Here is a 27,472-nt window from a genome sequence, read left to right on the forward strand (position 1 = left end):
CCTGTGCTGAGTTTTTAGGTCTGCACATCTGCGGTGTTTATTATGAGGGGCTCCCACCATCCCTGTGCTGAGGTTATGGAAGCAGAATATAATGAGCTCTTCAGACTAAATGGAATCATGTTATCTTGTCTAGGAGTGACCAGCTACATGATGTGAAATGTGTCTGAGTTACCTGGTAAAGTATTAAATGAAATATCTGGGCTTGCAGGAAAGTAATGGGAAGATATAACGTGAAGCTCTGATTGGTCGGAAGACCTATACTGCACTAGGCAGCGATTGGGCAACATCTGCGGACAGCCAGGGGGTTAAATAACTAAGTGATTCCCATTTGTGTTTGTCCTGTTGCCCCTGTAGGACAGAGCCGGCTCCTCCAGCTGCCCTGTGACCCCTCTGCTCTCTCTGCTGGACCCTGGAATGTGAAAGGGCGGAGAAGTTTACAATTACTCCTTCGTCCTTTAAATATCTCCAGCTTAGGGATTTGTAGCCTGGCGTTTAGGGAGAGTGGAGCTGGTGGGTGCCACAGCCGTGCCCTCTTTGCCTTCACTATGCTCTCCTGACTGACCTGACCGGGACCCCTTTTTCTGGATTTACCCAGGACGTACCCCTCACACCGCCGTGCCTGGTAAACGGTCGCGGGCACCCCGAAAGGTACCTCACTGCTGCACACGTATCCGCTTCTGGCACCCCAAAAAAGGTATAGCTTTTGAATTTCTTTAATCCTAAAGCCTATCTACACCAGAGCACTTAAAGTGTATGTCCAAGCAAACTTTTTTTTTCTAGTTTTGGATGGAGTGGGGGAAATATTAGAAACACTGTCAGTTTTTTTTTTTACTGCTATCTGGGGCTCTGTTAGAGAGATTTCCCCTTACTTCCTGTCCTGGTGACTACAATTTTACAAGGAAGAGAAGCAAAATCTGCAACAGAGTCGCATAAAGCAATGACAAGCTGAGGGGTTCTAGCGTTTCCCTACTCTACTGAAGAAAATCCTTTTTATTCGTGTCTGTGTTGCTATTAGAAAGTTCCTTTCGTTTGCTGTTTGGTGAAACTGTTGTCACCATAAGAGGAAGGAGAAATCTGTTAATGGAGCCTGGGATAGCCAGAAAAAAAATCAACCCTTCTCCACTCTATTCAAAGCTAAAATAAAAAGGTTATGGGCACATTAAAGCTGAACTCCAGGCACAAAAACTTTGCTTTAAATATATAAAAGTTTTAAACTGATGATGTTGTTGCACAACAAGTTAAGTCTTTATATATGTGGGGGGAATTTATCAAAGCTGGAGCATACATAATTTGGAGCAGTTGCCGAGGCAACCAATCAGCTTCTCTCTTCAGTTTGTTCAGTTAGGATTTGGAAATGAAAGATAGACGCTGATTGGTTGCCATGCACAGCTGCTCCAGGTTTCTTCTACTCCAGTTTTGATAAATTCCCTTCACTGTATATCCAGCTTTAAATTCAATCACACCTGATTATCCTACCCAATATATCCACAAGCACTTTCCTCAGGTGACAACGCTTACTCTGTTTCTCTGCTAGGTTGTCACACTTTCCAGAACCCTCACAAGTTGTTCTAGAAGCCATCGCCGCCAACACAGTGCACTGGCATGTTCTGCCATAGCTACTGCAGCAAAATTGTGACATTCAGCCACCAATGTGCATACATACACAGGAAGATAATACAAGGAGGATAGGCACAAGACGGGAATAGAAACCATGAACGTGGTAAAGAAAATAATGTTTTTTAAACAAAAAGATGCAATCCTGTTTTACTTGCAGCGCAGTGGAACTCTGGGCAAAATGGCATATATGATGCAGTCTGTCAGTAGCGATAACACAGCAGTTGTTTTCTCACCTGTTGATCCTGCCAGTAGATCTGTCATTAGTCTGCTTCCTGTACCAGAAAAAGTGACAGTTACAGGGGTTGGGACAAATCACGTATCTGCCATCAGTTCATACAACAGTCAGCTTTGTACTTATACCTTCATTCCAAAAGAAAAGAACTGTTCCTGCAACTGCTTAAAAAGTGTGAGCTGGTGTTAGTCTTTGATTTGTTTGTCTTTGAAGGCCGGTGCACACCTAGGTGACACCCCACCAGTGCGGCAATCGTGCACCCCAAACCGCGCGGTCAGGAGTCGCCCAGGTGTGCACAGATCGCGCTGTGGGTGCCATTATTTTCCAATGGCACCCTAGTCTCGCCGGGAGGATCTAGCAAAGAACTTTTATTATTTGCCCCCTCTTGGTCTGTTCAAAATACAGTTGAAGGCATTTTGTTTTACCTTTTAGATGAGTGCAGAAAATATCTGCCAGAAATCCAGTGAAATCCAGAATTGACGGTCTTATCTGCAGCCTTAACTCTAGTACTGTTATCAGCTCTGCCCAGTTCTCTTTGGGAACTACAACCCTCCCCTCAATGATGGGAAGAAATTGTACCATTAGGAATGACTCGTGAAAGATTTTAGAATGAATTAAATTAATTTAGAATGAAAGGAGAGGAGGAGGTGTTCTGTAGCCCTGTCCTAGGATGACAACACTGCTCCTCTATTGATGAAGTGCAGTGTGTTAATGTTGTCACCCTAGGACAGGAGAACTACAACCCTCCCCCCATTGTTGGGAAGAAATGATTTTGTTAGGAATGACTCGTGAAAGATTTTAGAATGAATGAAATGAATTTAGAATGAAAGGAGAGCAGGAGGTGTTCTGTAGCCCTGTCCTAGGATGACAACACTGCTCCTCTATTGACAAAATATACATTGTGTAAGTGGATATGTGTTACTAGAAGAATCATTAGTTGAATATAAAGGGAAAGAGCCTAAAAAAGAAAATGAATGCAGCCGCCACATGCAAGGTCCAGCCATCTGCAATATATTAGATTTTGGGTTTCGAAAGGCTTTATGTCCATTTAAAACTATGTGTCCCTCTAAGACTACCCTGTCCACAGGGTGACAATGCTGCATTATATGTATCATTTCATACCAGCTGTAGGTAAAAACCAGAGCAGTAAAGATAATGGAACAGCACACCTTAAAGGAGAACTATGGGGTAAGTGTTTTTCCCCATAGTTCTCTTAAGGGTCACCGGAGGTCCTGCCGTGACCCAAAGCTCAGTATATAGTGAGCTACAGCTCGCAGTATACTGAGACAGCCGCAGCCGGGACGGATCCTGACATTACTGTTGAGATCCACTCAGCTGCATGATTGACAGCTGGCTCTACCTATCTAGAGGCAGAGCCAGCTGTACCCGCACCCTCCCCCGTCGTTCTGCCAGTCAGCGCTGGAGGATCGGAGCGGGGAGGGAATCCCTGCAGGGAGCCATGAGTGACAGTCATGGCTCTCTGCAGGGACATGATCAAGAAGTGAGCGAGCGACGGTATGTGAAAATCACTCACCTCATAGTTCTCCTGTAAGACCCCACGCGTGAACATGTGACATGTTTTTGTGCATTGTGCTCCGCATGAGCATAGGGCCGCCCATTCATTTCAATGGGCTGCCCTGCGCATGACAAAAGCGGCAAAGAAGCTCATGCAGCAATTTGAGTTGCAATCTTCACATGTTTATTTGACTGTGGGTTTCTCATGTGGTAATATGTACCCCAAGATGCACATTTTGCCTGCCACGTTTGGGGTGCCATTAACAAGTAACATCACATGCTTTTTGTTAGGGTTGCACAGATACCAAGTACAGTACTCGGTACAAGTACCATTACATGTACCGATACTTTTGAGCTCCAAGACTAGACTAGAGAAAAATTCAAAAATTAGGAGGCAGCTGTCATTTGTAAGGAGCACACGGAGCTCCTGGGATTTGTACATCTCTGTTTTATTGTACGATTTTGTTTTTATAAATATAAATAAAGGGATGCACAGATACCAGTTTTGCGAGTATGAGTACTGGTACTTGCCGAGTACTTACAAGTATGAGTACTGATACATTTTTGTTTATTGTCATGTGACAGTTTTTCTAAAACAATACAGACTAATGATTTCAGGACAGTGGTGGAGTGCCAGAGCCAGGTCCCAGATGCAATCGCTGCAACCTTGGTAGTTCTCATGAAAATGCCAAGTATCTGCACTGGTACTCGAAAAGTATCTGTGCATCCCTACTTTTTGTGCATTGTATAAATGCATGCAAATGTGCACGCAGCAAATGTGATTGGGACCTAAAAGTAACTCAGAACCCCAAGGACTGGAGCACTCTATGATACCATTAAATGCACAAGCAGCTGATCCTGCCATGAAGGTCATTGTTTAGGCACTTCCTGCTATAGGGTAACAATGCTCTGCCCCTGTCTCTTAATTGTGCTCCTCCATTGTCACCCTGTCACAGTGATACACATGATACCCTGTGCAGAGGAAACAAAATGTCATTCAATAAGTGTTTAGATATAACAAAGTTTATGTCATTGGTTTGTAACCAGGAATGAAATAGAAAAATCCTAATGCAGATCCTAATCTGCTTGTATTGCGTGAATACTAAAGCAATATTTGTAACAGACTGACAATATGTGTGTTTGGGAGACGATATTACCATTAGGTAGTCTCAGTTGTCTAATCGCTGATAAGGGCAATGGATACAAGGACTTTCACACTGTTCAGACCATCTGGGAAGCTCTGGGTCTCAATCTTTAATCTAATCCGTTAACACTTCCTGATTACACCAAGATGGCACCACAGACCACATCTGTTCTCTCTCTTCCAGGCGAGGAGAGAGGACGGAGTTGCAGTGCTACACAAGCGAGAGGTAAAAAGAATATAGAGGGCTGTACAAGTGGAGGAACTTAACGCATCTTGTGTTCCATCGGCCTTTGGATCTCCTTTACTTGAACTGATAGCACAGGCGACCCTTTATCTTCATCCATCCCTGGAGTCCCTTCTCCAGGGCCCCCAGACTGACCTCTGGACGTAGTGGTTACGTCGGGATTTCAATCCCCGTCTACACTCGATCTAGGGAACCCTGTCTATATCCAAACATCTCATTGGGTGACTAATCCATGATCTCCTGAAGAAGCAACGTGCGAAACGCGTAGGGACTGGACATATGGATCTCCCACTTGAATGTATTTGATTAAGCAATATGAAATTGAATTGAATATATGGAGATTTAGGACGAATATGGTTTTATGTTCCTGCCCACAATGTATTTGATCTAGGTCGAATTAAATCAATTTGTATACATGTTTTTATATTTATTATGTGTAAAATAAATACTTTTTATACCAAATAGAACAAGCGTTGGTGTTATACCTCTCATTAAAACCCCATTCTTTCTTTGATTTTGGTACAAGTGGTTATAACCAAAGGGGGAGAGGTCACACCGGGGGACCATTGAAGTAACAATTCACAATTGTATTTCTCTCTCTTCCAGGCATCATGGACAACAAGGTCCCAGGAGCCGTGGGGAATGGGGAACCCTTTCCAGCTCAACCGTTGATGGAGAAGGATCCTCAGGAGGAGAACGAGCAACACATGACAGAGAGAGGACAATGGAAAAACAAGATGGAGTTTGTCTTGTCAGTGGCCGGAGAGATTATTGGATTGGGGAATGTATGGAGGTTTCCGTACCTGTGCTACAAGAATGGAGGAGGTAGGTAGGGATGAGGTTCAGGTTTGCTGCTACTAAGGGTTTGATTTTAATTCTGCAAGTTCAAGTTTCACAGTTCTAGTGAATTTATGTAAAGATTTGTTGAGAGGGTTTTAATAAAGAAGGAGTATCGTCAGAAGATGAAGAAGCCTATTAAAACCCCCCAGGGGATCCAGTGCCCATTACACTTGGTCCCATTCAAATCTGTGCAGTGGTTTTCAAACAAAATAAATACTTTATTTATAAAGACCACCCTAAGGGTGGACAAAAGTCAAAGAGAAAAAGGCACACAAGATAAAATTACATTTTTATTTCTGTCAGTGCCGGCTGTAGCTCCACCCCAGGCTGAAGCCTAAATTATTGGTGTTCCTATGGGGGAGTTACAGCCAATGCAAATACCATTAGTCCAAAGCAAATGCTTTATATTTCTCTCAAAACCTTCAATTACTGTATGCCATATGCACAGCTCAGTGTACAATTTCAACATGCCAGGATGAATGAGCGTGCAATGTCACCCCGGCATGACCAATCAAGATGTCCAAAGATCCCGAACCTGGAAGAAGAGCAGAAGTGAAGATATCAGTGCTGACAAGTGAGCCCACAGATTTTGCATTGCTGGAGGGGAGATACTCCAGAGGTCAAAATATTATTGATTCTTGGAGGGGGGGCTGGGGGGTTCCAATCCCACCATTATTCCCAGTAGCTTCTGTCCAGATCATGAGATAAAGCAGACAGCCATCCTCCTCCTGCCCAGAGCCCAGAATCGTGTGTGCTGTATGGAGAGTGGTGGAGAGAAACAAGTAAACTATGGAGAGGAGGGGGGAAATGGCTGTCTGTTTTATCTCATGCCCTGGATAGAAACTACTGCGATTTATGCTATTGCCGAGAAAAGGATGGCTCAGAAGTTCACCTCTGGAGCGGTGATTGAAGGGGTTGCTTTAAAGTGAAACATACTCACCTCTTCTCCAGCGATGTGACGTCTGTGGGCTCCCTCGTCGGCACTGAGATCTTTTACCCTAGTGTTCTGGGTTTGGAATCTTAAGCCATTGGCTGTTCTGTGATGACATTGCTCCCGTGCATCCATGGGAGTTCATATATCCCAGTATATGTCGAAATTGTACACTGAGCTGCACATGCGGTATACATTGTCCATAAGAAGACAAAAAGGCAGGTGAGAGTATATCTCTTTTGCAATAAAAAGCCCGCCTGGTCGCACTTTTTTAATGTAAGGTTCCACTTTAATATATAGTGAGTCGAGGACAAAAGAGAAATACCAATCCTGAATTTGAACGGGATCAAATACAAAGTGGAGCATCATCTTGTTACTAAGCATCTGTTCTTGTAACTACGTTTTGTTTGCAGCAGGCCACTACATGATTTGAAAGAAAAAAAGTGCAAGAACAGTGTATTCCGAAACCATCTTACATTATATAACTCATATTCACTGTGGGCCAGATAGTACCGGCTCGCGGGCCGGGGGTGGGCCGCGGGCCGGTACTTTGAGACCCCTGCCCTGCGGCCTTCTCCTCACTCAAAGCCCATCCCCAAGGACACCTTACTGGAATGTAGAAAATTTGGTCTTCCATTGGCAAAGTTTAAAAGTTCAAGGCAGGGGTCTCAAACTCAATTTACTCAGGGGCCACTGGACAAATTTTTTAGTCCCGTGGGGGCCGCGACTATATATGGTACCAGTGTTAATGTCTGCACATGTTACAAGCGGCAACTGTCACCCATTTGAGTTAATGATCAGGTGACATCCGCTGCATGTAAATGCCTGCACACCACATGCAATCATATGAGAAAGGATTACATGCAGTTAGGAATCAATCACTCTCCCTGGATAATGTACACAATCTGCACATAATTTATATTTATTGTGCACACATTAATGCAGGTTTAACAAGAGCACAAACACAAGCAATGGTGTGCAGGGAGGCAAAGTAAATCCTTTTCATTTAGATCCACTTTAGTGTTTTTTATTCATCTTACCAAACAGACATGTACTTGCTTCCATTTACAGTGCAGATAGGAATATGAAGCCATTAACCCGGTGCACTGCACCATTAACATCACACTTATTTTCATAAGCTGTAACATTATCACTCCTTCCCAGTAATGTGACTGAGGCCAAAGAGCGCGGTCTGTGTCTGAGAGATGATAACTCAGGTAAAAGGAAGGTTCGGCTTATGTTTGGTCTAGATAAAAACTGAGCCTGTAAAGATAATCTCTCCTGGAATTTTCTTTAGCTCATTTTCTCTGGATTTTTGTAGGATTTGCATTGATTACTGAGCAAATAAGACATTCTCGGCCGAAGCAAACAGAGCACAATGTGAGGAAGCAAAAGGGGCCCCCCTGGAAATATTACTCAGGTGGCCATTTCTAGGTAGAACTGTGTTTGCTGATCAGGCAAACTTGGTGTATGTCTGGGTCCGCAATTCCGGAGGGACAGAATCAAGCCATGGCATTGAAATTGTAGAATTATACATTCTAAGTTGTAGAAAATACTACAAGAAAGGAGTATAATGTGTTGCTTTGCCCAGAGCCGTAGCTAGCTCTTTTTGCGCCTGAGGTAAGAACAGAAAATTGTTCCCCCCAACAGACATGTGATGTCACCCAACGTCGCGCACACGTGGCGTTATGTGCCCCGCCTTCAGGATGGCGGCACGAATGCGCTGGTGGCCAAATCCAAAATTTTAAAAAAATGTGTTTTGTTTAACAAAACTAATGAAAACATATTTAGTTTCCGTTCATTTCGTACGAAACAAATGTTTAGTCTTTGTACATGTCTAATAATTTGTGTGTGTGTGTCTGTGTGGGGGGGGGGGTGTTATTTATTATTATTATTTTTATTTTTTACTGGGGGGGGGTTTGGGGAAAATTCTTGGGTCTAATTTCAAGTCCCTTATGAAATAGAAGAATAAATTGAGTCCTCAATCTCTTTTTCTGCAGACTCTGTTCTAAATGAATAGAGAGCACTCAGGACAAAGGTTTCCCATTCATTCACAAACTGGTGATAGTAAAATATTTACTATCATCCAGTTATCAATGGGTAGCAGTGGCGTAACAACCGGGGGGATGTAGCTGTAGTGAGTTCTTCCACCCATTGAGAAACTCATGAATGAACAGGAAGTGATGTAAAGCACTGTGTCCCCAGTTACTTACAAACACTGGAGTGATCAGCTGATCACCCTAGTGATCAGCTGGAGGGGGGCTGAGGATGGAGCGCTGTCACTTCAGGATGGACACGGCTCACTTCCATCTAGCTGTCAGTCAATGTGCAGTGAATAAGTGTTTTTCCTTTTTCCCTGGCCAGTGTTGGCAGCAGTGTGTATAACTGGTCTGCCTCTGCTAAGAGAGACAAAGTGGTGGGACTCTCCATTTGAGTCACTCTGCAGTCTTTGTAAAAATGAGCTCTCATTTCTTTTAGGTCTGTTTTACAGAAACAGCTGGAAAAAGCCTCTGCTTAGGCTTGGAGCTCAATGCCTCTTAGCTGCAGGTGCTGAATATTAATTATTAAAATGTAATATTTCATATTTACTTGATTAAAATGAGTTTTATAACCATTTTTTTTAATACTAAGCATAAATAGGGAAAAAAGTATAACATTAAATAAATCCCCTTAAAAAAAGGATAGGAATAAGTTTTACTCTACCAATACTAACCCACTGGCAAAGAATGAATGGCAATGGTCACACTGACTGCTTAGTTTCATGAGTGACCAGGGTCAGTGACCTCGGTTGTAATCTATGTAAGTTGAGTTTCCTTGAACTACATATAGCATAACCTTTGCTCGTACATTTACCATCATACTGTCATTCGGGTACATTACTCACAGTACCTGACTTTAGCGCTGGAGTCAGTTGGATAGAATACTAACTACCTGTCCCTGATTCCGAAGGACTGCAACTAATCTTTGTTTTTTTTCTGGGTCCGCCCTGCAATATGTTACTATTACCTGCTTATCCCGCCAGTAGATGCATTATTATTTTACGTCCTGTAACAGGCCGAGCTGTCCAGCAAATGTAACAGTTACAGGGGTTGGGACGAAGCATATAATACTGTCGTGGGTGGGTGCTTACAATGTTCATCTTTTATTCCTATGGTTTAAACCATAAAAATTTTTTTTTGCTGTAACTACTTTCAATTGTGTTAGCTTTAGTTGGACTCTAATTTGTTTGGCTCTTAAAGCCCATAGACTACTCTGTCAACATGGTGGCAATGCTGCTGAGAGATTTCACTGCAGAACAGACAGCGCTGTCACCTTATTATAGGAAGTTAAAAAATATAGTTATTTTCACATGACTGAAAATAACAATCATTATGGCAAATATTACATGTGTTATAGGTTAGAGAATTGAACCTTTTGACATTAATGTAGATCTGACACCATTGTGTCAAGTCATGAAGTCTCTATTATTATTAGTATTATTATTAATATTAATTTACAGGATTTATATAGTGCCAACAGTTTGTGCAGCGCTTTACAATATAAGGAAGACATTACAGTTACAATACAAATCAAGACAAGATGGTAAGGAGGGCCCTGCCCGTGAAAGCGTACCCATTGGGTGTTTAATGGGAGATCCACATTACTGGCCCTGTTACCATGAGAGCTGTTTGGTCTGATATATTTTTCATGGTTCCTACTTTGAGACAATCAACTTTCTTTGCTCAGTGATGCCTTTTTGCACCAAACACAATTTATTCTCCCTGCTGTTGTGTTACACTGTGCCTTCACTGCAATGCACTATTTTAACCAGGAGATGGCGCAAGCACACACCTACAGAAGAGTACCTGGCCACGCAGGTACTTAGTTTCGGCACATTTTCGTAACTTTACGAACATTCGTTATGATGAAGTTAAAAAGCAAAAATACCTTTGTTAATATTGGAGTCGATGTGGTAGTGTTTTTTTAAAATCCGAAATACGAATTCCGTTAACGGATTCCGGATCCGAATTTCGTATTTCGTATTTAAAAAAAAAACTACCATCAACTCCAATATATTAACAAAGGTATTTTGCTTTTTAACTTCAATATAACGAATGTTCGTAACGGAACGAAATTCCGTTAACGGAATTTCATATTTCCTGCGTGTATTGTAATGCAACTCTCAGCAGCAGCGGATCCGTATTTCGGATTTAAAAAAAAATCTTGTCATGTTGTTCAACCTCATTTACAGGGGTAATATTAGTTCCTGTTTCAAAGAAATTCGGATCCGAACGGAATTTAACGGAATTTCGTATTTCGGATATAATTCGGAAACTGCAATTCGGATTTCGGATGCTTCCGAATTTACGAATTTCAGGAAAATTCGTACGAATTTCGATTCGTAACGAAACGAATCGCACATGTCTACCAGACTCCTGAACTCTGGAGTCACCCTGTATACATAAACTAAACCCTAAACCCCTACAGTTTAACAATCCACAAATTATCAATCTGTGCCCTTCACACAACAATATTCTTAAAAGTAAACACCCTACCCAACCATGCATGTTGAATCCCACCCAAAGAGCACTCATACTTATAATTCAGGTTGTTTTAAACCGTCATCTACATTGTATGTTTTCTTTAACTGTTTCAGTTCCATGAAATACATACGATCCCTATTAAAATAAATCAACTTCAATTTCCACTGGAAGCATTTTATATATTACCCCTATTTATATAGTGACAACATATTACATGGCACTTTACAGAGCACTTAAAAAAAAAAAATGTTTTTAGTCCCTGCCCCCCCCCCCTGCAGGTTAACAATCTTAGTGCCTAGCACACTGGGGATAACTTTGGGACAACTGACCTGCCAAAAACTGAGCTTCCAAACACAGGATTACCATACAAGCCCCATTTAGATGATGTCCATACTCAGGGGAGTGCAATGGAGCCAATAGTAGGTATCTGTGTAGGGATCGTTACACTCACAGGGGGTGATTTACTAACCTAAACACACACACGCACCATGTGCGTGTGCATTTTTACACAGCAAAACGTATTTATCAACCAAACACGAGCAACGTGTCACATTTTCACGCCGTTATGGCGCGTTTTTATGTATTTACGTACGTGCGCGTCATGTAGCATGCGCCATAGGATACACGCCGCTCTTATAGCGGCATGCAAGTCTCTAAAAGCATATTTCCACTAATGCCATATACCATATATCAACCCCACAGTGTCAGATCACAGCATGCAAAGTGCACCTGTTAGGATTATGTAACATAGCGCCCCAAGATGGAAGCGGAGAAAATGTCACAGTATTAGGAATCAGTGGGAGAAAAAAAATCAGTGACATCATTGGTCAGAGAGAGAAAGAATATCTGGAGTTATTGGTCAGAGAGAGAAAAAAATGCCCGATGTTATTGGTCAATGAAAGAAAACAATTGATGAGTGTCATTGGTCAGTCGGAGAACAAAATGGTTGGTGGACTCTCTAAGAATTTATTTTGTAACACTAAATTGGTGACAATGATAGCTCAGCAGAAAAAGTCGAACTATACAGTACATGTCACATGTGTATTCAAGATGGGGAGAGGCTAGGCATCCCATGCACTCCTATCATAGGTCCCTTGAGAGTGCCTTGACCTTTAATTTTTAAAACTCTGAATATTCCTATTCTATCCTATCGTGGTAATATATCCCTTCCATTGCTTATTAGGTAACATTAACATATGGCTATTCCGTTCTGTATCCTGTGAGTTCCGGGTGTTCATATAAAGTTGTTCCACGGTTGCCATATTGACTCAAATTTTTTAAAGGTGTCCCTCTGGATTAGTAGTTTTATTGCAACATAGAGGGCACAGATATGGCACTGTGCCAGGTCCGAGTCCTTATTTAGGTCACAAGTGCAAGAAAACCTTTAAGTTCCAAGAAACGGGTCTTTCTTCTTCCAAGAAGCAGAATTAAGACTGAGATTGACCAGTTTCCTCCCCCCATGCTATTGGCTGCATTATCTCAGGAGGAGGGAATGTTTGGACCAGCAGAGCAATTACTGACAAGTCTAAAGTCTGAGTGTAACCACTGTGCTGTGTCTGTGGATGTTATTCAGTCAGTGTCAGTGAAGAGGGTAAAGCTGGCCATACACCTATCGATTGTCGTCCGACTTCTTTCGTGCCCTCATCGAACCGTCATTCGATTTCCGCTCGAATACCCCATCATGCATAGAACAATGACAATCTTTCTGCATTGGCGCCCGTAAAGCATTGCAACTGCAATCATTGGAGCATGGGTGCAATGCTGTGGCTCCTGCAGATTCTCCCTCCCATCCATGTTACTGAATGTCCATACCTCAGTACAGACAGAGACTGGAGGAAGAATCTGCAGGAGCCAGAGCATTGCACCTGTTAGGAAGGAGGGAAGGGAGAAAGAATGTATGGAATACAAGTGCAATTATATCACTGCACTTTGTGTTCCATTGAGAACTAGCAGCCACTTGTAGTTTTATTCAGATCATGTCATACCTGTCCCTCCTCCATTCACAGAAGAAAAAACAAGGCTTTGTGTGAATGGGCGAGTAGAGACAAGGGGATGAGAATGCGACTGGATCCATTCACTGTTGCAGCCAGAGCTTTTTATCCCTGCAGCACCAGAAATAATAATCACTGGGTAGCAGCCTGTGATGGAGGGGTGGGTTGAACAGAACACACATGGAGATCGAGAGTGGTCTTTGGGACCCTTGGCCAAGGGATTCTTTATTAAGGGATACACAACGATAAGGTACAGCAGGGATGGAGTCCAGATTCACAGGGCAGCAATATGAGCACAGCAAAGGGGTAAACAGTAATAAGGTACGGCAACGGTAGAGTCCAGGTTCACAAGACAGCAATCTTGGACACAGCACAGGTCAACTCCACTCTCAGCAATCTTAGGAACAGCAAGGGCTATGCCCATGGAGTCACAGGGCAGCAATTTTAGGCACAGCAAGGGCTATGTCCATGGGGTCACAGGGCAGCAATCTTAGGCACAGCAAGGGCTATGTCCATGGAGTCACAGGGCAGCAATCTTAGGCACAGCAAGGGCTATGTCCATGGGGTCACAGGGCAGCAATCTTAGGCACAGAAAGGGTTAAGTACATTGGGTCACAGGGCAGCAATCTTAGGCAAAGAAAGGGTTAAATCCATGGGGTCACTGGGCAGCAATCTTAGGCACAGCACGGGTTAAATCCATGGAGTCACAGAGCCATCTTGTAGCAAGGTATACTTTTTATACTAAGCAGCAGTCATCCGCACCTACTATACTTACTATTAAGCATAACATGCTTAACATGTGCTGTTCCTAAAATAAATGTTTTGTCCCGGAGTTCAGCTTTAGGTTGTGTCTTGCTTTTGTCCGCGACCAGCATGCCACAAATTTCTTCTACAAGTTTTCTTTAAAAATAAATCAACCTCTAATGAGGTTTTAATCATTTCTGGTTGCGGTTAAACTCTCTGTTTTCAAACCCAGTTAATAAGCCGGTCAGTTGAGGCCTCGTGACCTTATGTAGCATGATCTACACATGGAATGTTGTACATTAAGCAGATTTTGCCTTTTCTTTGAGTCAGTTTTATATAGTCTCCTTTGTAGCGTCAGGACTTGACCCCGTCACTCAGGATTGTGTCTAGTCAGACATGGTCTGAGCTTTCATAAGACTCATCAAAACATTGGATATTGAATGACTTTAAGTGAACAAGTAATAATAGCTTATCATTTTCTAAGTGTATTACAATTTTAGGACAATAGTTTTATCCTTCACTTTGTAAATGTCCTGGATTTAAAGGTTAACTGCACTTCAAAAATACAAAAATGAAAATGGCTCAATGGTGACTTATAGAGATTTGTAAATGGTTACTCATTTACAAATCTCCATATGACTTACAATAACAAAAACAAAGGGGCAAACATGTAAAAATCAAATCAAAAACATTAAAGAGACCCTGTCATATAATAAACGTCTTTCAGTAAATGGCTCAATGGTGACTTATAGCGGTCTATTTATAAACAATTAGCAGAGCCCTTTGCTCTACAAATATCTGTAAATGGTTGTTTTTGACAAATAATGCCAACAATTTATGTTCTTAATATATTTTTCCCAGTTTGAATGTAGTGTAAAAATAATACATTATATCCAATAGATGGAGGTAGCCAATAGAAGGAAATATGTACTGTAGTTATCATTTTAAAGGTAAAGTCCACTTTTTCTGCTAAATAATAATAAATGCACCCTTCATAAAAGAAAAAATTTGCATTTATTATTATGATGCATTTCATGCATTGGAGCCAGTAAAGAATTACAACTGCAATCAGTAGATCTGGTTCCTGCAGACTTTCCCTCCCATCCATGTCGATACCTCAGTAACATGGACGGGAGGACGAATAAATGGACTCCAAGTGCGGTGACCTCGTCGCAGTTGAGGATGGGAGTGTTGCGATGTGACCATGTTTCATGTTATACTCTGAATATGAGTGTAACATGAAATATGGTCCCAAAGGTAAATGTAGTTTTTAATTGGTGGTTTAAGCGTATATATGGATGTCTTTTTGACATGCTGATTATACGTTTTTAATGGTGGATTTCCAAAAAAAGATTTTTGTGCTGGCGACATATTTCTTCGGTTTCGCCATGGCACCATCCCCTGGTTGTTTCAGCACCTCATATATGGGTAGATTTTGGTCTGCTGTCCAATGGGGATTTCTTCAAGATCATGTCTATATATAATGACAGATTAAACTTGTAAACAAGCTAAAACCTCATCATAATAATACTATACTAGTAGTTTTTCTTTGGTATAACAGTCTGCATCCAGGTGCGATTATGTGCAGGTAATCATAGCACCATGTGTGATTACTTGCGAACGGCCTGCAAACAGCTGCTGGTGGTGACAGCTGTCATTGTATTGTACAGTGCCTCCTGCCTGTAGCTGATCGCATAGGACTCATATGATCGGCCCCATTTGCAAATGAGAATGGGGCACTAAAGCCCAGCTCTTGTTTGTGTCCCTGTTGGAAAGATTTTCCCCCACAGGCATCAATTAAAAGGCTAAAGCTCGGTTGGTAAATGTTGCTATTAGTTAACCGACAAACGTTTTCGACCGTAGTGATGAAAAAAATCAAAGGTGCACAATGGAAATGTTTTTCTTGAACAAACAACATCCTAACAGTGAATGTGGCTTTTGTTTGGGAAACTCTATTCATTCTAAAATTGTATATTAAAATCAAATGAAATTTCAAACAACATTCATTGATGGCCTTATCCAATTCTCTGATGAAACTTTTCATAACTACACTCATATGAAAATCTGCCATTGTATGGCTGGTTTTAGTCCCTGCCAATTGTTTTAAAGTATCGCTACCTATGCAGTGGGGTTCTGAGCCACATGAAGCTCACGGTTTTGTCTTGTATCCATGTAGGAGCCTTCTTCATCCCATACCTGATCTTCCTCTTCACCTGCGGGATTCCGGTTTTCTTCCTAGAGACAGCGCTGGGCCAATACACCAGCCAGGGGGGCGTTACTGCCTGGAGAAGAATCTGCCCCCTCTTCGAAGGTCAGTCTATATAATGAAGGGCCACATAGATGTCACCAGTTTTTTCTGTAACAGTCTCCGTTCTTTTTTTTTTTACCCAAGAAGGTGGTCAATACGTGATTATTTATGCAGCCTTTCTCAACTAGGGTGACGAGGTACCCTGGTGTACCTTTTGGCTTGCTCAGGTGTGCCTCGAAATTTGTACATAGCGTCATGACCCTGATGTGAAGGCGGGGGCTCTAGATGTGAAAGCAGAGGACTTTGATGTGAAAGAGGGGGACTTTCATGTGAAGGGGACTTCTGATGTGAAGGGGACTCCAAATTTGAATGGGGGCTTCTGATGTAAAGAAGGACCCTGATGTGAGGGGCTCCTGATCTGATGGGGGAAGCACACTTTATTTTGTGTTTGTGCGTGGGGTCCACCCTTAAAATCCATACCAAACCCCTATCTCAGACAAGGGTCAGGTAAGGCTTCTGGAGGGACCACACATAATTTTATTTTTATTTTCACATTTACGGTTTTTAAAATTTAGACTAGGGTACGTTGAAATTTTTCAAATTTTAAACGGTGCTGTGGCTGAAAAAAGGTTGAGAAACGCTGGTTTGCCAGAACGATGGGGTCAAAAACATGCAGACAGCTGGGATGGCCATTGTTCCCCCGGATATGCCATTGTTCCCAAGGATAGTATTAGGGGTGTCTATACAGGGTATAAACATGCACACTAATGCAATTGCTTCTTCTTTCCAAGATTGGTCAGTCATTGGAGTATCTGCTTAGGGGTAATCTATGGATTACAACCACTTACAACCACTGTTCTTGGTCAGATTGATGCGGTAATTATCTTATGTGTACCTTTACAGCCTGTTTAGGCATCTCATCCCAGTTTTGCCTATCGGGTGTTAAAAATATAAATGTATGTACAGTATGTGGATATTTATGGAATCGTGAGATTAAGCCCTTTTTTCGCACCTTCCAAGTAGGTGTGATTCTGAATTCCTGCGGCAGGAACATGCGATTTCCTGCCGCAAGAATTACAAATCTTCCCTTCACGAGCAGCAGTTGTCACCCATTAAAGTTAATGATAATGATCGGGTGACAGCAGCTGCATATGAAAGCGGCAGAACACTGGCACACCATATGATACGATTACATGAGGTTGGGAATCAACCATTATCCCTGTACACATGTGACAGGGTGACAGCTCCCGTTTGTAAATGGCAGATTAGGGATTCCTGCTGTAGGAAATCGCTAGTTCTTGCCGCAGGAATTCCTAATCGCACCTACTTGGTTTGTGTGAATGAGGGCTTAAAAAAACAATATTTTGGTGGTATTGTTCATTCTTTAAAGAGACATTGTTAATCTCTAGGAAATGCTAATGTCACCCCTTGCAATAGAAGAGCCTTAATACTCAGCTCAGTATCGGGACATGTCTCCTACCTCCCCTCTGTTCCAGGGCTGTAGCCTCTGCAAGATTTTTCAGCATGTTGAATGCATATATTCCCCACCACGCTGTGGATCCTTCCTTCAACCTTTGTGTCACCACAGGACTTTTTAAAAGAAACTATTTAAAGAGCCTCTAACCTTGTGACTTGCTACAAAGTTACAATGTTGCCGTCAGATCACTGGAGAAGGGGAGACTGAGGAAATGCTCCTTCCTGACTGTGGCAAGCTTGATCACTGGATAAATTGGACACCAGCATGATTCTTTAATGACACGCAGAGCTATTTCTAGGAAAAATCAGGTGGTACGCAGTAAGGGAATTTTAGTCCTCATAATGTGATATATCTTTGTCTCCAGGGATTGGATACTCATCCCAAGTCATTGTCATTCTGCTGAACTTTTATTACATTGTTGTCCTGGCCTGGGCCTTCTTCTATCTCTTCAACTCCTTCACCTCCGATCTGCCCTGGGCTTCCTGCAACCACTCCTGGAACACAGGTAAGACATAGTAAACACATCTACATTGGAATTTAAAGGGCTGTTCCGACCAAAATGGATACTACTGGTCTTGGTGGTTGCTATGGACTAAAACACCTGACAGTTAATTATTTGTCTCAGGGACTCTGTTAGTGAGATCACTGCACTGAGTTCCTGGGTCTGCACACCTTCTGTGTCCATTATGAGATGTTTCCACCATCCCTGTGCTGAGTTCCCAGGTCTGCAGACCTACTGTGCCCATTATGAGGAGTTTCCGCCATCCCTCTGCTGAGTACCTGGTCTGCACTCCTGTTATGCCCACCATCCTTGCACTGAGCTTCTGGGTCTGCACATCTGCTGTGTTCATTATGGGTGCCTCACCATCCCTGTGCTGAGTTCTTATGTCTGCACATGTGCTGTGTTACACGTGTGCAGACATGTGTAACATTACCGCACTGAGTTCCTGGCTATGCACCCCTGGTGTGCACCTTTAGTAGTATCCTTCCTGCTGGACTCTTAGATTATATTATATTTTGAAAAATGACACGGGAGGAGGCCAAGGAGGGGGTGGGGGTGAGAAACTCCCAGATTGGCAGGAACAGAGCCAGAAATTATGGCCCGGAGAGCTCACTGCTCGAGTTCCCAAAAGATATAAGAAGCCAGTGACTTAGATCACCAGACTCCCCCTGTACCTGAAATATCTCCTCCATGGTACCACAATTACATAATTTCATGCCGGTAGTGCACACAATACTGTAATTAGTTTGTCTGTATTGAGATAAAACATATTCCTGTTTTCTCACCTTTCCACCCATCTTCTCATGTGTTCTCTCTTTTCCTAGAAAACTGCCTGGATTTTTACAAGAGTAACAGCACACAGAACATGACATTAAACGGAACATCAAGCGTCATTGAGTTCTGGGAGTAAGTGCACTGACGCTATCTACGATACCGCTTACCAAAATAAGTTACTGTGTACTGTTCAGTTAGGCTCAGATTACTCACACAGCTGAAGGCCTGCTCTGTTCAAACATGGGCGTGTGGAATTTTCTTTAGAATGCTTGGGTCTGAAAGAAAATAAGTCACTGCTATTCTCTGCCTTTAGAAAACGCTGTATGACACCAGTGTTGTGGGTTTAGTCAATTTTTAGGCATATCAAAACCATCAGTAGAGCCAGAGATTCAGGCAACTGAATTTATATGCAGATTTCCACTTCTTCCCTAAAACGCATGCATGACGTCTCCCAACTCCGCCTCTTGATACTCTCTATTGGTTCTTAAAAATATTGTATGGCCTCTTGGCCAACATGGGGGTGCAGGATGTGGGCGGAGGCAGGAACACGTCAAGATTTGCTTAAAACGTCATCTCTTTATATCTGTAGATCTGTGTTTGGCTTGTTATACAGTCTTCACTATCGGTCACCTCTGTTTATGGATTTGTATGCATCATATGGCTGAACCCCTGTCACATTGTTATTGCAGTGTGTTGCCTCTGGGTAGATTGCTCCTTGATGACCATTGTCACCACCATAGAAACTTATGGGAAATCCAAAAGATGGTAGTGGCCACTGGTACATGTGGTGAGGGGAAAATCTTCCAATGGGGGCACATGGCGGCATGGGGATTTTCCCTCATTTTGGGGAGATTGCCTTTCATTTCCTGTTGTGGTTCTGTAACAGGAAGTTAAGTCATATGTCCTCCAATGAGGCAAACAACAAAAAAGAAAACTGGCAGGGGTTCCAACCATTTCCTACTGTGTATATACAAAAAATGCATAACTTTTCCAGATGTCTTCAGGACACGCAGGGTCCTCTTCCTCTTAGGATCTTCTCCCAGGTCCTCAATATTGTAGAGAGTGGCACTGATCTGATGTCACCAGTGCTTCTCTCTACATCATTACAAGAGGCGGGTCTATGACACCCTGCACTCACAGCATGTCCTCAGTCTTCTTGGTTGAATAATGCTGGGAGTTCTTCAACCTGGAAGACCATGGACATCTAGTGACCTAAAAGAATGGCTGAGGAGGAAGCACCAGAAAGGCGGCCGAGTATTGAAGTCTGCTTATTTATTTTAAACACTGGTCGGGGGGTTTTATTTCTAAAACGTGTTGGCCAATATTTGTGAAGGCTTAGCCAATATTTACAGCACTTTATGGAGTTGAATTTATTTATAGAATGTAAGCCTTGTACCTTAAAGTTTTTACTGATACCCACTGCATTCTTTGCATAACTATTCATTCATGTCTCTGGTTATGTTTCGGCTTTCCTCACTGATCCCTCTTGTGTCTATAGGAGGCGTGTATTGAATATATCAGGTGGTATTGAACACATCGGCGGTCTACGCTGGGAACTGGCGCTGTGTCTCCTCCTCGCCTGGATCATCTGCTACTTCTGTATCTGGAAAGGGGTGAAATCCACAGGAAAGGTGAGTATTGTCTCCAGCTTCACCCTACAGTAACACTTAAGGGCCATGTCACAATGGCACAAATTTCACAAATTGTGGAAAAATGAACGTACCCATAGCACTCGCCGCTTCCCCGGTCCGCGCTGCACCTACATATCTGAAGTCCCAGCCAGCTCGTGTAGTGGTCCAAACAACATACCCCGGACTTCCCAGCCCTGCACTATGGAGTGCTCATAATGCTTACAAATGGTGAGTTTTCATTGGTCAGCACAGTCAGATGACCAGGCTAACCGATGAGGATCACTTCTGAGCCAGGGACCAGTTCTTGGAAGTAAGAAGCACTTGTCACATGGCCATGCTGATCAATAAACGCTTGCTTTTTGCGAGTGGTATGAGCATTCCATAGTGCAGGGCTGGGAAGTCACAGTATACAGACCGGCTGGCAGGGGCTTTAGATGTGTAGGTGCAGCTGGGGCTTGGGGAAGTGTCGGGGTGCTGTGGGTTAGTTACTTTTTTTCCAATTTATGAGAAAGTGAACTTACCCTTTAAAGTTGTCTTCCATCTTGTCCTATAAGGTGCATGTTGTTTCATACAGTATATGTTCTCTTATCACCTCTGGGGCTCTTATATTGCTGTCACTGTTTGCCTAGGTTGTGTATTTCACGGCCACCTTCCCTTACCTGATGCTCGTTGTCCTACTTATACGCGGGGTGTCACTTCCGGGGGCCCTGGAGGGTATCCAGTTCTACCTATACCCAGACCTCGGTCGGCTCAAGGACCCTCAGGTACCTACAGACTAAAGACTATAAAATGTATTTTCATATTATTTTTATTTAACCTAAAGCCCTGCTCCGGGCATACACATTTTTTGGTTTCATAACAGTTTATTAATTGGAATTTTTAGTATGTCAAACAACACAAACATGTAAACATCCGCATAAATTATAGGTAGTGAGCAGGCCTAAATAAGCAAATGGTAATTAGGAGAATGTGCCAACAATTATGATATGCACATTTAGGGGTTCATGTCTTATCGGGAACAGGAGCATTGTGAAAGGAAAGGAGATAGAAATAGAAGTAGAGGAGAAGACTAGGACAGAGATGAAGAAGAAGGAAGAAGCAAGAAAGATAGGGATATGTCACAACACAGGAATCAAGGGGCATGAGGGTGGACTGGGGGATGGCCAGGACGGGTTATCAAAATGCATGGTGTCACTCTACATTGAGGAATAGAAAAATGTCACCAGCACACCATAAGTTGAAAAAGCATAATATTTTATTGCCAATAGCTGTATCTCATTGGCAAGCATGTTCGGGGCCTTGCAGGGTCTCCTTCATCAGGCTTAGAGACCCCGAAGTGCTTGCCAATGAGATACAGCTATTGGCAATAAAATATTTTGCTTTTTCAACTTATGGTGTGCTGGTGAAATTTTTCTATTGTTCATGTGTGGCGGTGCCATCCGCAGTCATTTCGAGCACCCATCCTCATCAAGTGGGAATCCCAGTAAGCAGTGCGGTATGGTTCCTGTTTCTGTTTACTCTACATTGAGGGACACCTGTCTCCATTGGAGTGAAGAAAATTCAACAGTTCCTCATAAGGTGTCTCGTACACTGAGGAGAGAGACTTCAAGGGCAACATAATTGACTTAAAGAGTTGTACGGGCTTACACATTTTTTACCTGTCCTATTGCTGCAAGTTTATGTTTACAGAGCTCAATAAGTCATCACAACACTGACTCCTCACTTATCAGACAGCTCAGTATGAGGCTTCATTCACACATAGTGACCTACAAAGCAAACTGCTTTGATGGGCTGTTTCTTTAGATAACCCACCATGCTCTGGGTATCCTTTGTCCTGTGTTAAAGGTTTATCTGTAAAGCAAAGCTTGAATATAGATAGTAAAAAAGCTGATATAAAACAACAGTATAAAAAAAACAAATAAAGTTAGATTGGCCAAACCATGTTAGATTTTTCTATTATCATTACCCTACACGAAATATACCTAAATGTTTCACAATCAAAACACAAGGCCATAGATGGCTTTCCCTTTCATATCTTATTGGGATTTGGTAACTATAAATCCACAGGCGTTTTTTTTTAACCAGAAACACAAAGTGCCCTAATTAGATAGGTCCCCTTTAGGGGGGTATTAGAAGTGTGGGGAATGCAGGAAAGGTCAGGGCCACATTCCGGGCCCCGGTCACAGGGCAGCAGTTGACCCGTCTGTGCTGAGCCCTGCTGGGCCCCGGAGTCTGATCACAGCACGCAGTCACATAGTGCTGTTCACAGACGGCTGGGCTTTATGGGGTCTGTACTGGAAAACATTCTCCATGCCAGGAGCAGAGGCCCGGGGCAGACTCTGTTTCCTTCTGCCAGTTTTATCAGATGTTCTGCTCTGTGTGACACTCAGCTGTGCTTAGGAAGAAATAAGCTGCAAAAACACACAGGCTAACTTCGAGGCATGCAAACAACTTCGGTTTCATAAGCCAGCTTATGTAATAAAAGGTTCTAAAAGATAACTGTGCACTGATTGCATTTATTTTATTTTGATATACTTGAGAAAATGATCGGCTTAAAGTGGAGCTTTCAGTCACTACATGGATCCATGAATAAACCCCTGACATATACAGTATAATATACTGTACAGCATTATTTAAAAGCAGTCATTAAAGGAGAACTATGAGGAGAGTGATTTCCACTCATCCTCATAGTTAGAGCCGGCCTGTGACAAAGAAGCTGTCACAGGTTGGCTCTATTGATCGAGAAGCGAGCAGAAACATACTGCCGATCTATTCACTTCCCGATCGTCTCCCTGCAGTGAGCGGTGACTGTCAGTCACGGCTCCCTGCAGAGATTCCCCCCTGCCCTCTCCGATCCTCCAGCACTGAGTGGAGGAATGGACGGGGAGGGGGCGGGCACAGCTGTAGATAGGCAGACCCCGCTGTCACTCACGCAGCTGGGTGGATCTCAACAGTATTGTCGGTATCTGTCCCGGCTGCGGCGCTCTCAGTATATCGCCGGCAATAGCCCGCGATATACTGAGCTTTGGGTCACAGGAGGAGGTTAATATATGTCCTCCCGTGACCCTAAAGAGAACTATGGAAAAAAACACTTACCCCATAGTTCTCTTTTAAGTTCCAGTCAGTCTTGCCTAGGCTGAAATGATGTCATCAGTCTGCTGCAGGCTGGAGAAAGCATTTTCTTATTCTCCTCTCCCCCAGTGATCAGACTGCAACATTGCAACTTTGTAAGTAATATGGTGAGACACTGCAGCAGAGGCAGTTCTGTGTCTCACATTTGTTAGCATAGCCATAAACTGCACAAGCACCAGGATTTGCGTAACCTCTGAGCCGGTATCTGAGTCCAGGACATGGATGAAGTCCCTGGATGATGATTGAACAAATATGGTGCCCAACTTCTGGATAGAAAAGCGGATGAATACATTGTCAGGGGGAGTTCTGTGATCTCTGTGAGAGCTAATAAATACCTGCAAGTATTACAACACCTTTTTTAGCAAGAAAGTGATAAACTCTCTGCAATCTCTAATGACCCGAAACATCCACAAAGCTCCTAGCAGCCAGAGACCCTTGGTGTTGGGTCACATAACCAAACGCTTTTTTTTTATGGACACAGAATTTCTTTAAATGCCGCTTAGTAATTTTGTGTGACTCTCGCTAGGATAGACACATTGATTCCACCACAGCAGAAAGCCAGTGGCTGCTTGCACTGGCCCACCATTATCACAGATGGTGGGCCAGTATAGGTGGGTATTCTGGGTCACCCCTTAATGTTGTTTGTGTGACTGGTACAAATTTTAAATAGAAAGGTTCTTGTTGCTCTCCTTCCGGAAATCCCATGTCATGGGAAGGGTGCTCGTGATGACTGCGGATTGCACCGCTGTATACATAAGATAAATGTGAAAAATGTCACCGGCATACCGAAGATTCTTTTGGAATCACCAAGTGCTCATTATATTGAACAAGTTGTCAGACTGGATACAAGCGCTTTTGGGACCTCGCATGGTCCCTTCATCAGGCTTCAGCATTGACAAAGCCTGAAGAAGGGCCCCTGCGAGGCCCGAAAGCACTTGTATCCATTCTGACAACTTGTTCAATATAATGAGCACTTGGTGATTCCAAAAGGATCTTCGGTGTGCCGGTGACATTTTGATACAGTTTTTAGGGGCGCAGGGATCCCCCAGCCTCCTTTACCAACCGATCCTTTATTTGCCATTCACTAGACTCTCCTCGGCAGGTCTGGATGGACGCAGGGACCCAAATCTTCTTCTCGTACGCCATCTGCCTGGGGTGTCTGACTGCGCTGGGGAGCTACAACAAGTACAACAACAACTGCTACAGGTACCAGCGTGTGACACACATGTTTCCCCCATGATGTCAGGAGGAGAGGGCCAGGCAATTTACCTGTGAATATTTTTTCTTGCCCAGCAGCCGACTTTTCTTGTTCCCTGCTAAGTGACCTCTTAAAGCAGGTTCAGGTTTTCCCTTGCTAAGTGTCACTGTTCAAGAAATCTTCAGCCAAGTGTTAAAATCCTTCAATCATCTTTGGAGATTTACACTATATTGTCAAAATTATTGGGACACCCCTCCAAAGCATTGGATTCAGGTTTTCCAATCACCTCCATGACCACAGGTGTATACAATCAAGCACCTCGGCATGCAGACGCTTCTACAAACATTTGGGAAAGAATGGGTCGCTCTCAGGAGCTCAGTGACTACAAGCGTGGTACCGTGATAGGTTGCCACCTGTTCAATAAGTCCATCCGTGAAATTTCCTTGCTGCTAAATATTCCACGGTCACCTGTTAGTGGTATTATAACAAAGTGGAAGCAACTGGGAACAACAGCAACTTAGCCACAAAGTGGTAGGCCACGTAAAATGACAGAGCGGGGTCAGTGCATGCTGAAAGGCACAGTGCGCAGAAGTCGCCAACTGTCTGCAGAGTCAATAGCTACAGACCTACAAACTTTGTGTGGCCTTCAGATTGGCACAACAACAGTGTGTAGAGAGCTTCATGGAATGGGTTTCCATAGCCGGGCAGCTGCATCCAAGCCTTACTTCACCAAGTGCAATGCAAAGCGTGGGATGCAATGGTGTAAAGCACGCCGCCACTGGACTCTAGAGAAATGGAGACGTGTTCTCTGGAGTGACCAATCACGCTTCTCTGTCTGGCAATCTGATGGACGTGTCTGGGTTTGGCGGTTGGCAGGAGAACAATATTTGCCTGACTGCATTGTGCCAAGTGTAAAGTTTGGTGGAGGGGGGGATTATGGGGTGGGGTTGTTTCTCAGGGGTTGGGCTTGGCCCCTTAGTTCCAGTGAAGGGAACTCTTAAGGCATCAGCATACCAAGACATTTTGGACAATTTCATGCTCCCAACTTTGTGGCAACAGTTTGGGGATGGCCCCTTCCTGTTCCAACATCACTGCGCGCCAGTGCACAAAGCAAGGTCCATAAAGACATGGATGAGCGAGTTTGGGGTGGAGGAACTTGACTGGCCTGCACAGAGTCCTGACCTCAACCCGATAGAACACCTTTGGGATGAATTAGAGTGGAGACTGTGAGCAAGGTCTATTCATCCAACATCCAACAAAATCTGGAGCATTTGCCACTCTCCTCAATTTGTATAGTAAAGATTTGAAAATGAAAGAAAGATGATTCCTCAGCAATGAGATGCCTTCCAGTGGTGTAGGTGGCAGGAAAGGTAGGAATTCTGTTTCTACTTACAAGCACAGTACGTTCTCGGTTGATACTTATTTATAATGTGGCAGCGTCTCCAGCTGTTGACGACATGGAAGGAGCTATAGGGCCACATGTGGCCTGGAAACATTGGTCTAACTTGCCTGGCCTCTACTGTCTGCATATGAATAGATAACAGAGATATGCTTATTGCTTTGTTGCATTGTAGCAGTTTTATCAGTTCCATTTTTTTTTTCTTGTGACAGGGACTGCATCGCTCTTTGTTTCCTCAATAGCGGCACCAGTTTTGTGGCGGGTTTTGCCATCTTCTCCATTCTTGGTTTTATGGCACAAGAGCAAGGAGTGCCGATTTCCGAAGTGGCGGAGTCTGGTGAGTATGCCATCCTGCAGCCTGCATACAAAGCATACACACACTTATTGATCTCACCCAATTTCTCTAACAGGGTTATTCACAAAAGGGTGAAGAGTTTGGAGAAGGCAGGAGAAGTGAACAATCTAGGACAACATAGCTGAACTAGAAAGTGAACCGAATTGGAGAATTTTTCAAAATCAGCAATGTTGTCCTAGATTGTTCACTTCTCCTGTCTTCTCCAAACTCTTCACCCTTTGTGAATAACCCTGTAAGGCTTCCTTCCCAGTTACATTGTTCTTTCTTAAGTTTTTGGTGGCATTTGATGGTTAAATGACAGAGTGTGGGGTTAACTTTGGCGAGGAGCTCAATATATACTTGAACTGATTCAAGGCCTCATATTCAGCCGTGGCCTAGAATCCTATTGGCTCCCCAGGTACAGTTTCTTAAAACTTGTTGGCACCTGCACTTGAGCATTTCAGTCCATGTCCGGTCCATGTTATGATTCAAGTTATGAACAGACTTATGCAAAAATCTAAACTTTGGGTCCTTATGCAGGGTGGCTTATAAAATATTTTTTTCGCTTGGCTTACTTTGTCTGAGCCTTGGGGTCAGCAGTGAGAGGTCACTTGAGGTCTGACATTTGCTGCCCTGTCAACTGCCTTACATTATACTGATAACACAACTTCCAGTTCTGCTTCCTCCTGCTCATGGGAACAGAATGGCGAAACCATTCTGTAGGAGGAAGCAGTCTGCATATGTAATAAACATATATGGCTGCACAAATGTTCATATATAATTACAATGACAGTTTTTAGAACATTAGCACATTTTAGTAATAAAACCCTCCCCCCTTTTCTCCCACAATGGAGGGCCAGGTGCTAAGCAGCCAGTCCACAGGCCCAGGTGCTATCACATGTGGCTTGGATCAGGGTCCCTAAAGCCCACCTCAGGGCAAGTCTTAATTTTTATTCTTTCTCCCCCCCACCTTTTTTTAAAATACATATTTTTTAT

General features: G+C 43.2%; 1 protein-coding gene across 1 annotated transcript in view; it reads left to right on the forward strand.

Annotated features, from left to right (window-relative positions):
- Positions 1 to 296: 296 nt before the first annotated feature.
- The window catches only part of LOC108804618 (sodium- and chloride-dependent GABA transporter 2-like), a 32,514-nt gene continuing 5,338 nt past the window's right edge, over positions 297 to 27,472 (forward strand). Inside the window, exons 1-9 of the mRNA XM_018576443.1 lie at positions 297 to 692; positions 5,358 to 5,577; positions 15,958 to 16,092; positions 17,871 to 18,011; positions 18,833 to 18,914; positions 20,281 to 20,413; positions 21,043 to 21,177; positions 24,648 to 24,751; positions 26,355 to 26,479. Of these exons, the coding sequence (XP_018431945.1) occupies positions 5,364 to 5,577; positions 15,958 to 16,092; positions 17,871 to 18,011; positions 18,833 to 18,914; positions 20,281 to 20,413; positions 21,043 to 21,177; positions 24,648 to 24,751; positions 26,355 to 26,479 (1,069 nt within the window). The 5' untranslated portion in view covers positions 297 to 692; positions 5,358 to 5,363. The remainder of the gene's footprint in view (positions 693 to 5,357; positions 5,578 to 15,957; positions 16,093 to 17,870; positions 18,012 to 18,832; positions 18,915 to 20,280; positions 20,414 to 21,042; positions 21,178 to 24,647; positions 24,752 to 26,354; positions 26,480 to 27,472) is intronic.

The sequence above is a fragment of the Nanorana parkeri genome, unplaced genomic scaffold (genome assembly GCF_000935625.1).
Source record: "Nanorana parkeri isolate BGI_ZX_2015 unplaced genomic scaffold, ASM93562v1 scaffold67, whole genome shotgun sequence".
Classification (NCBI taxonomy): Eukaryota; Metazoa; Chordata; class Amphibia; order Anura; family Dicroglossidae; genus Nanorana; species Nanorana parkeri.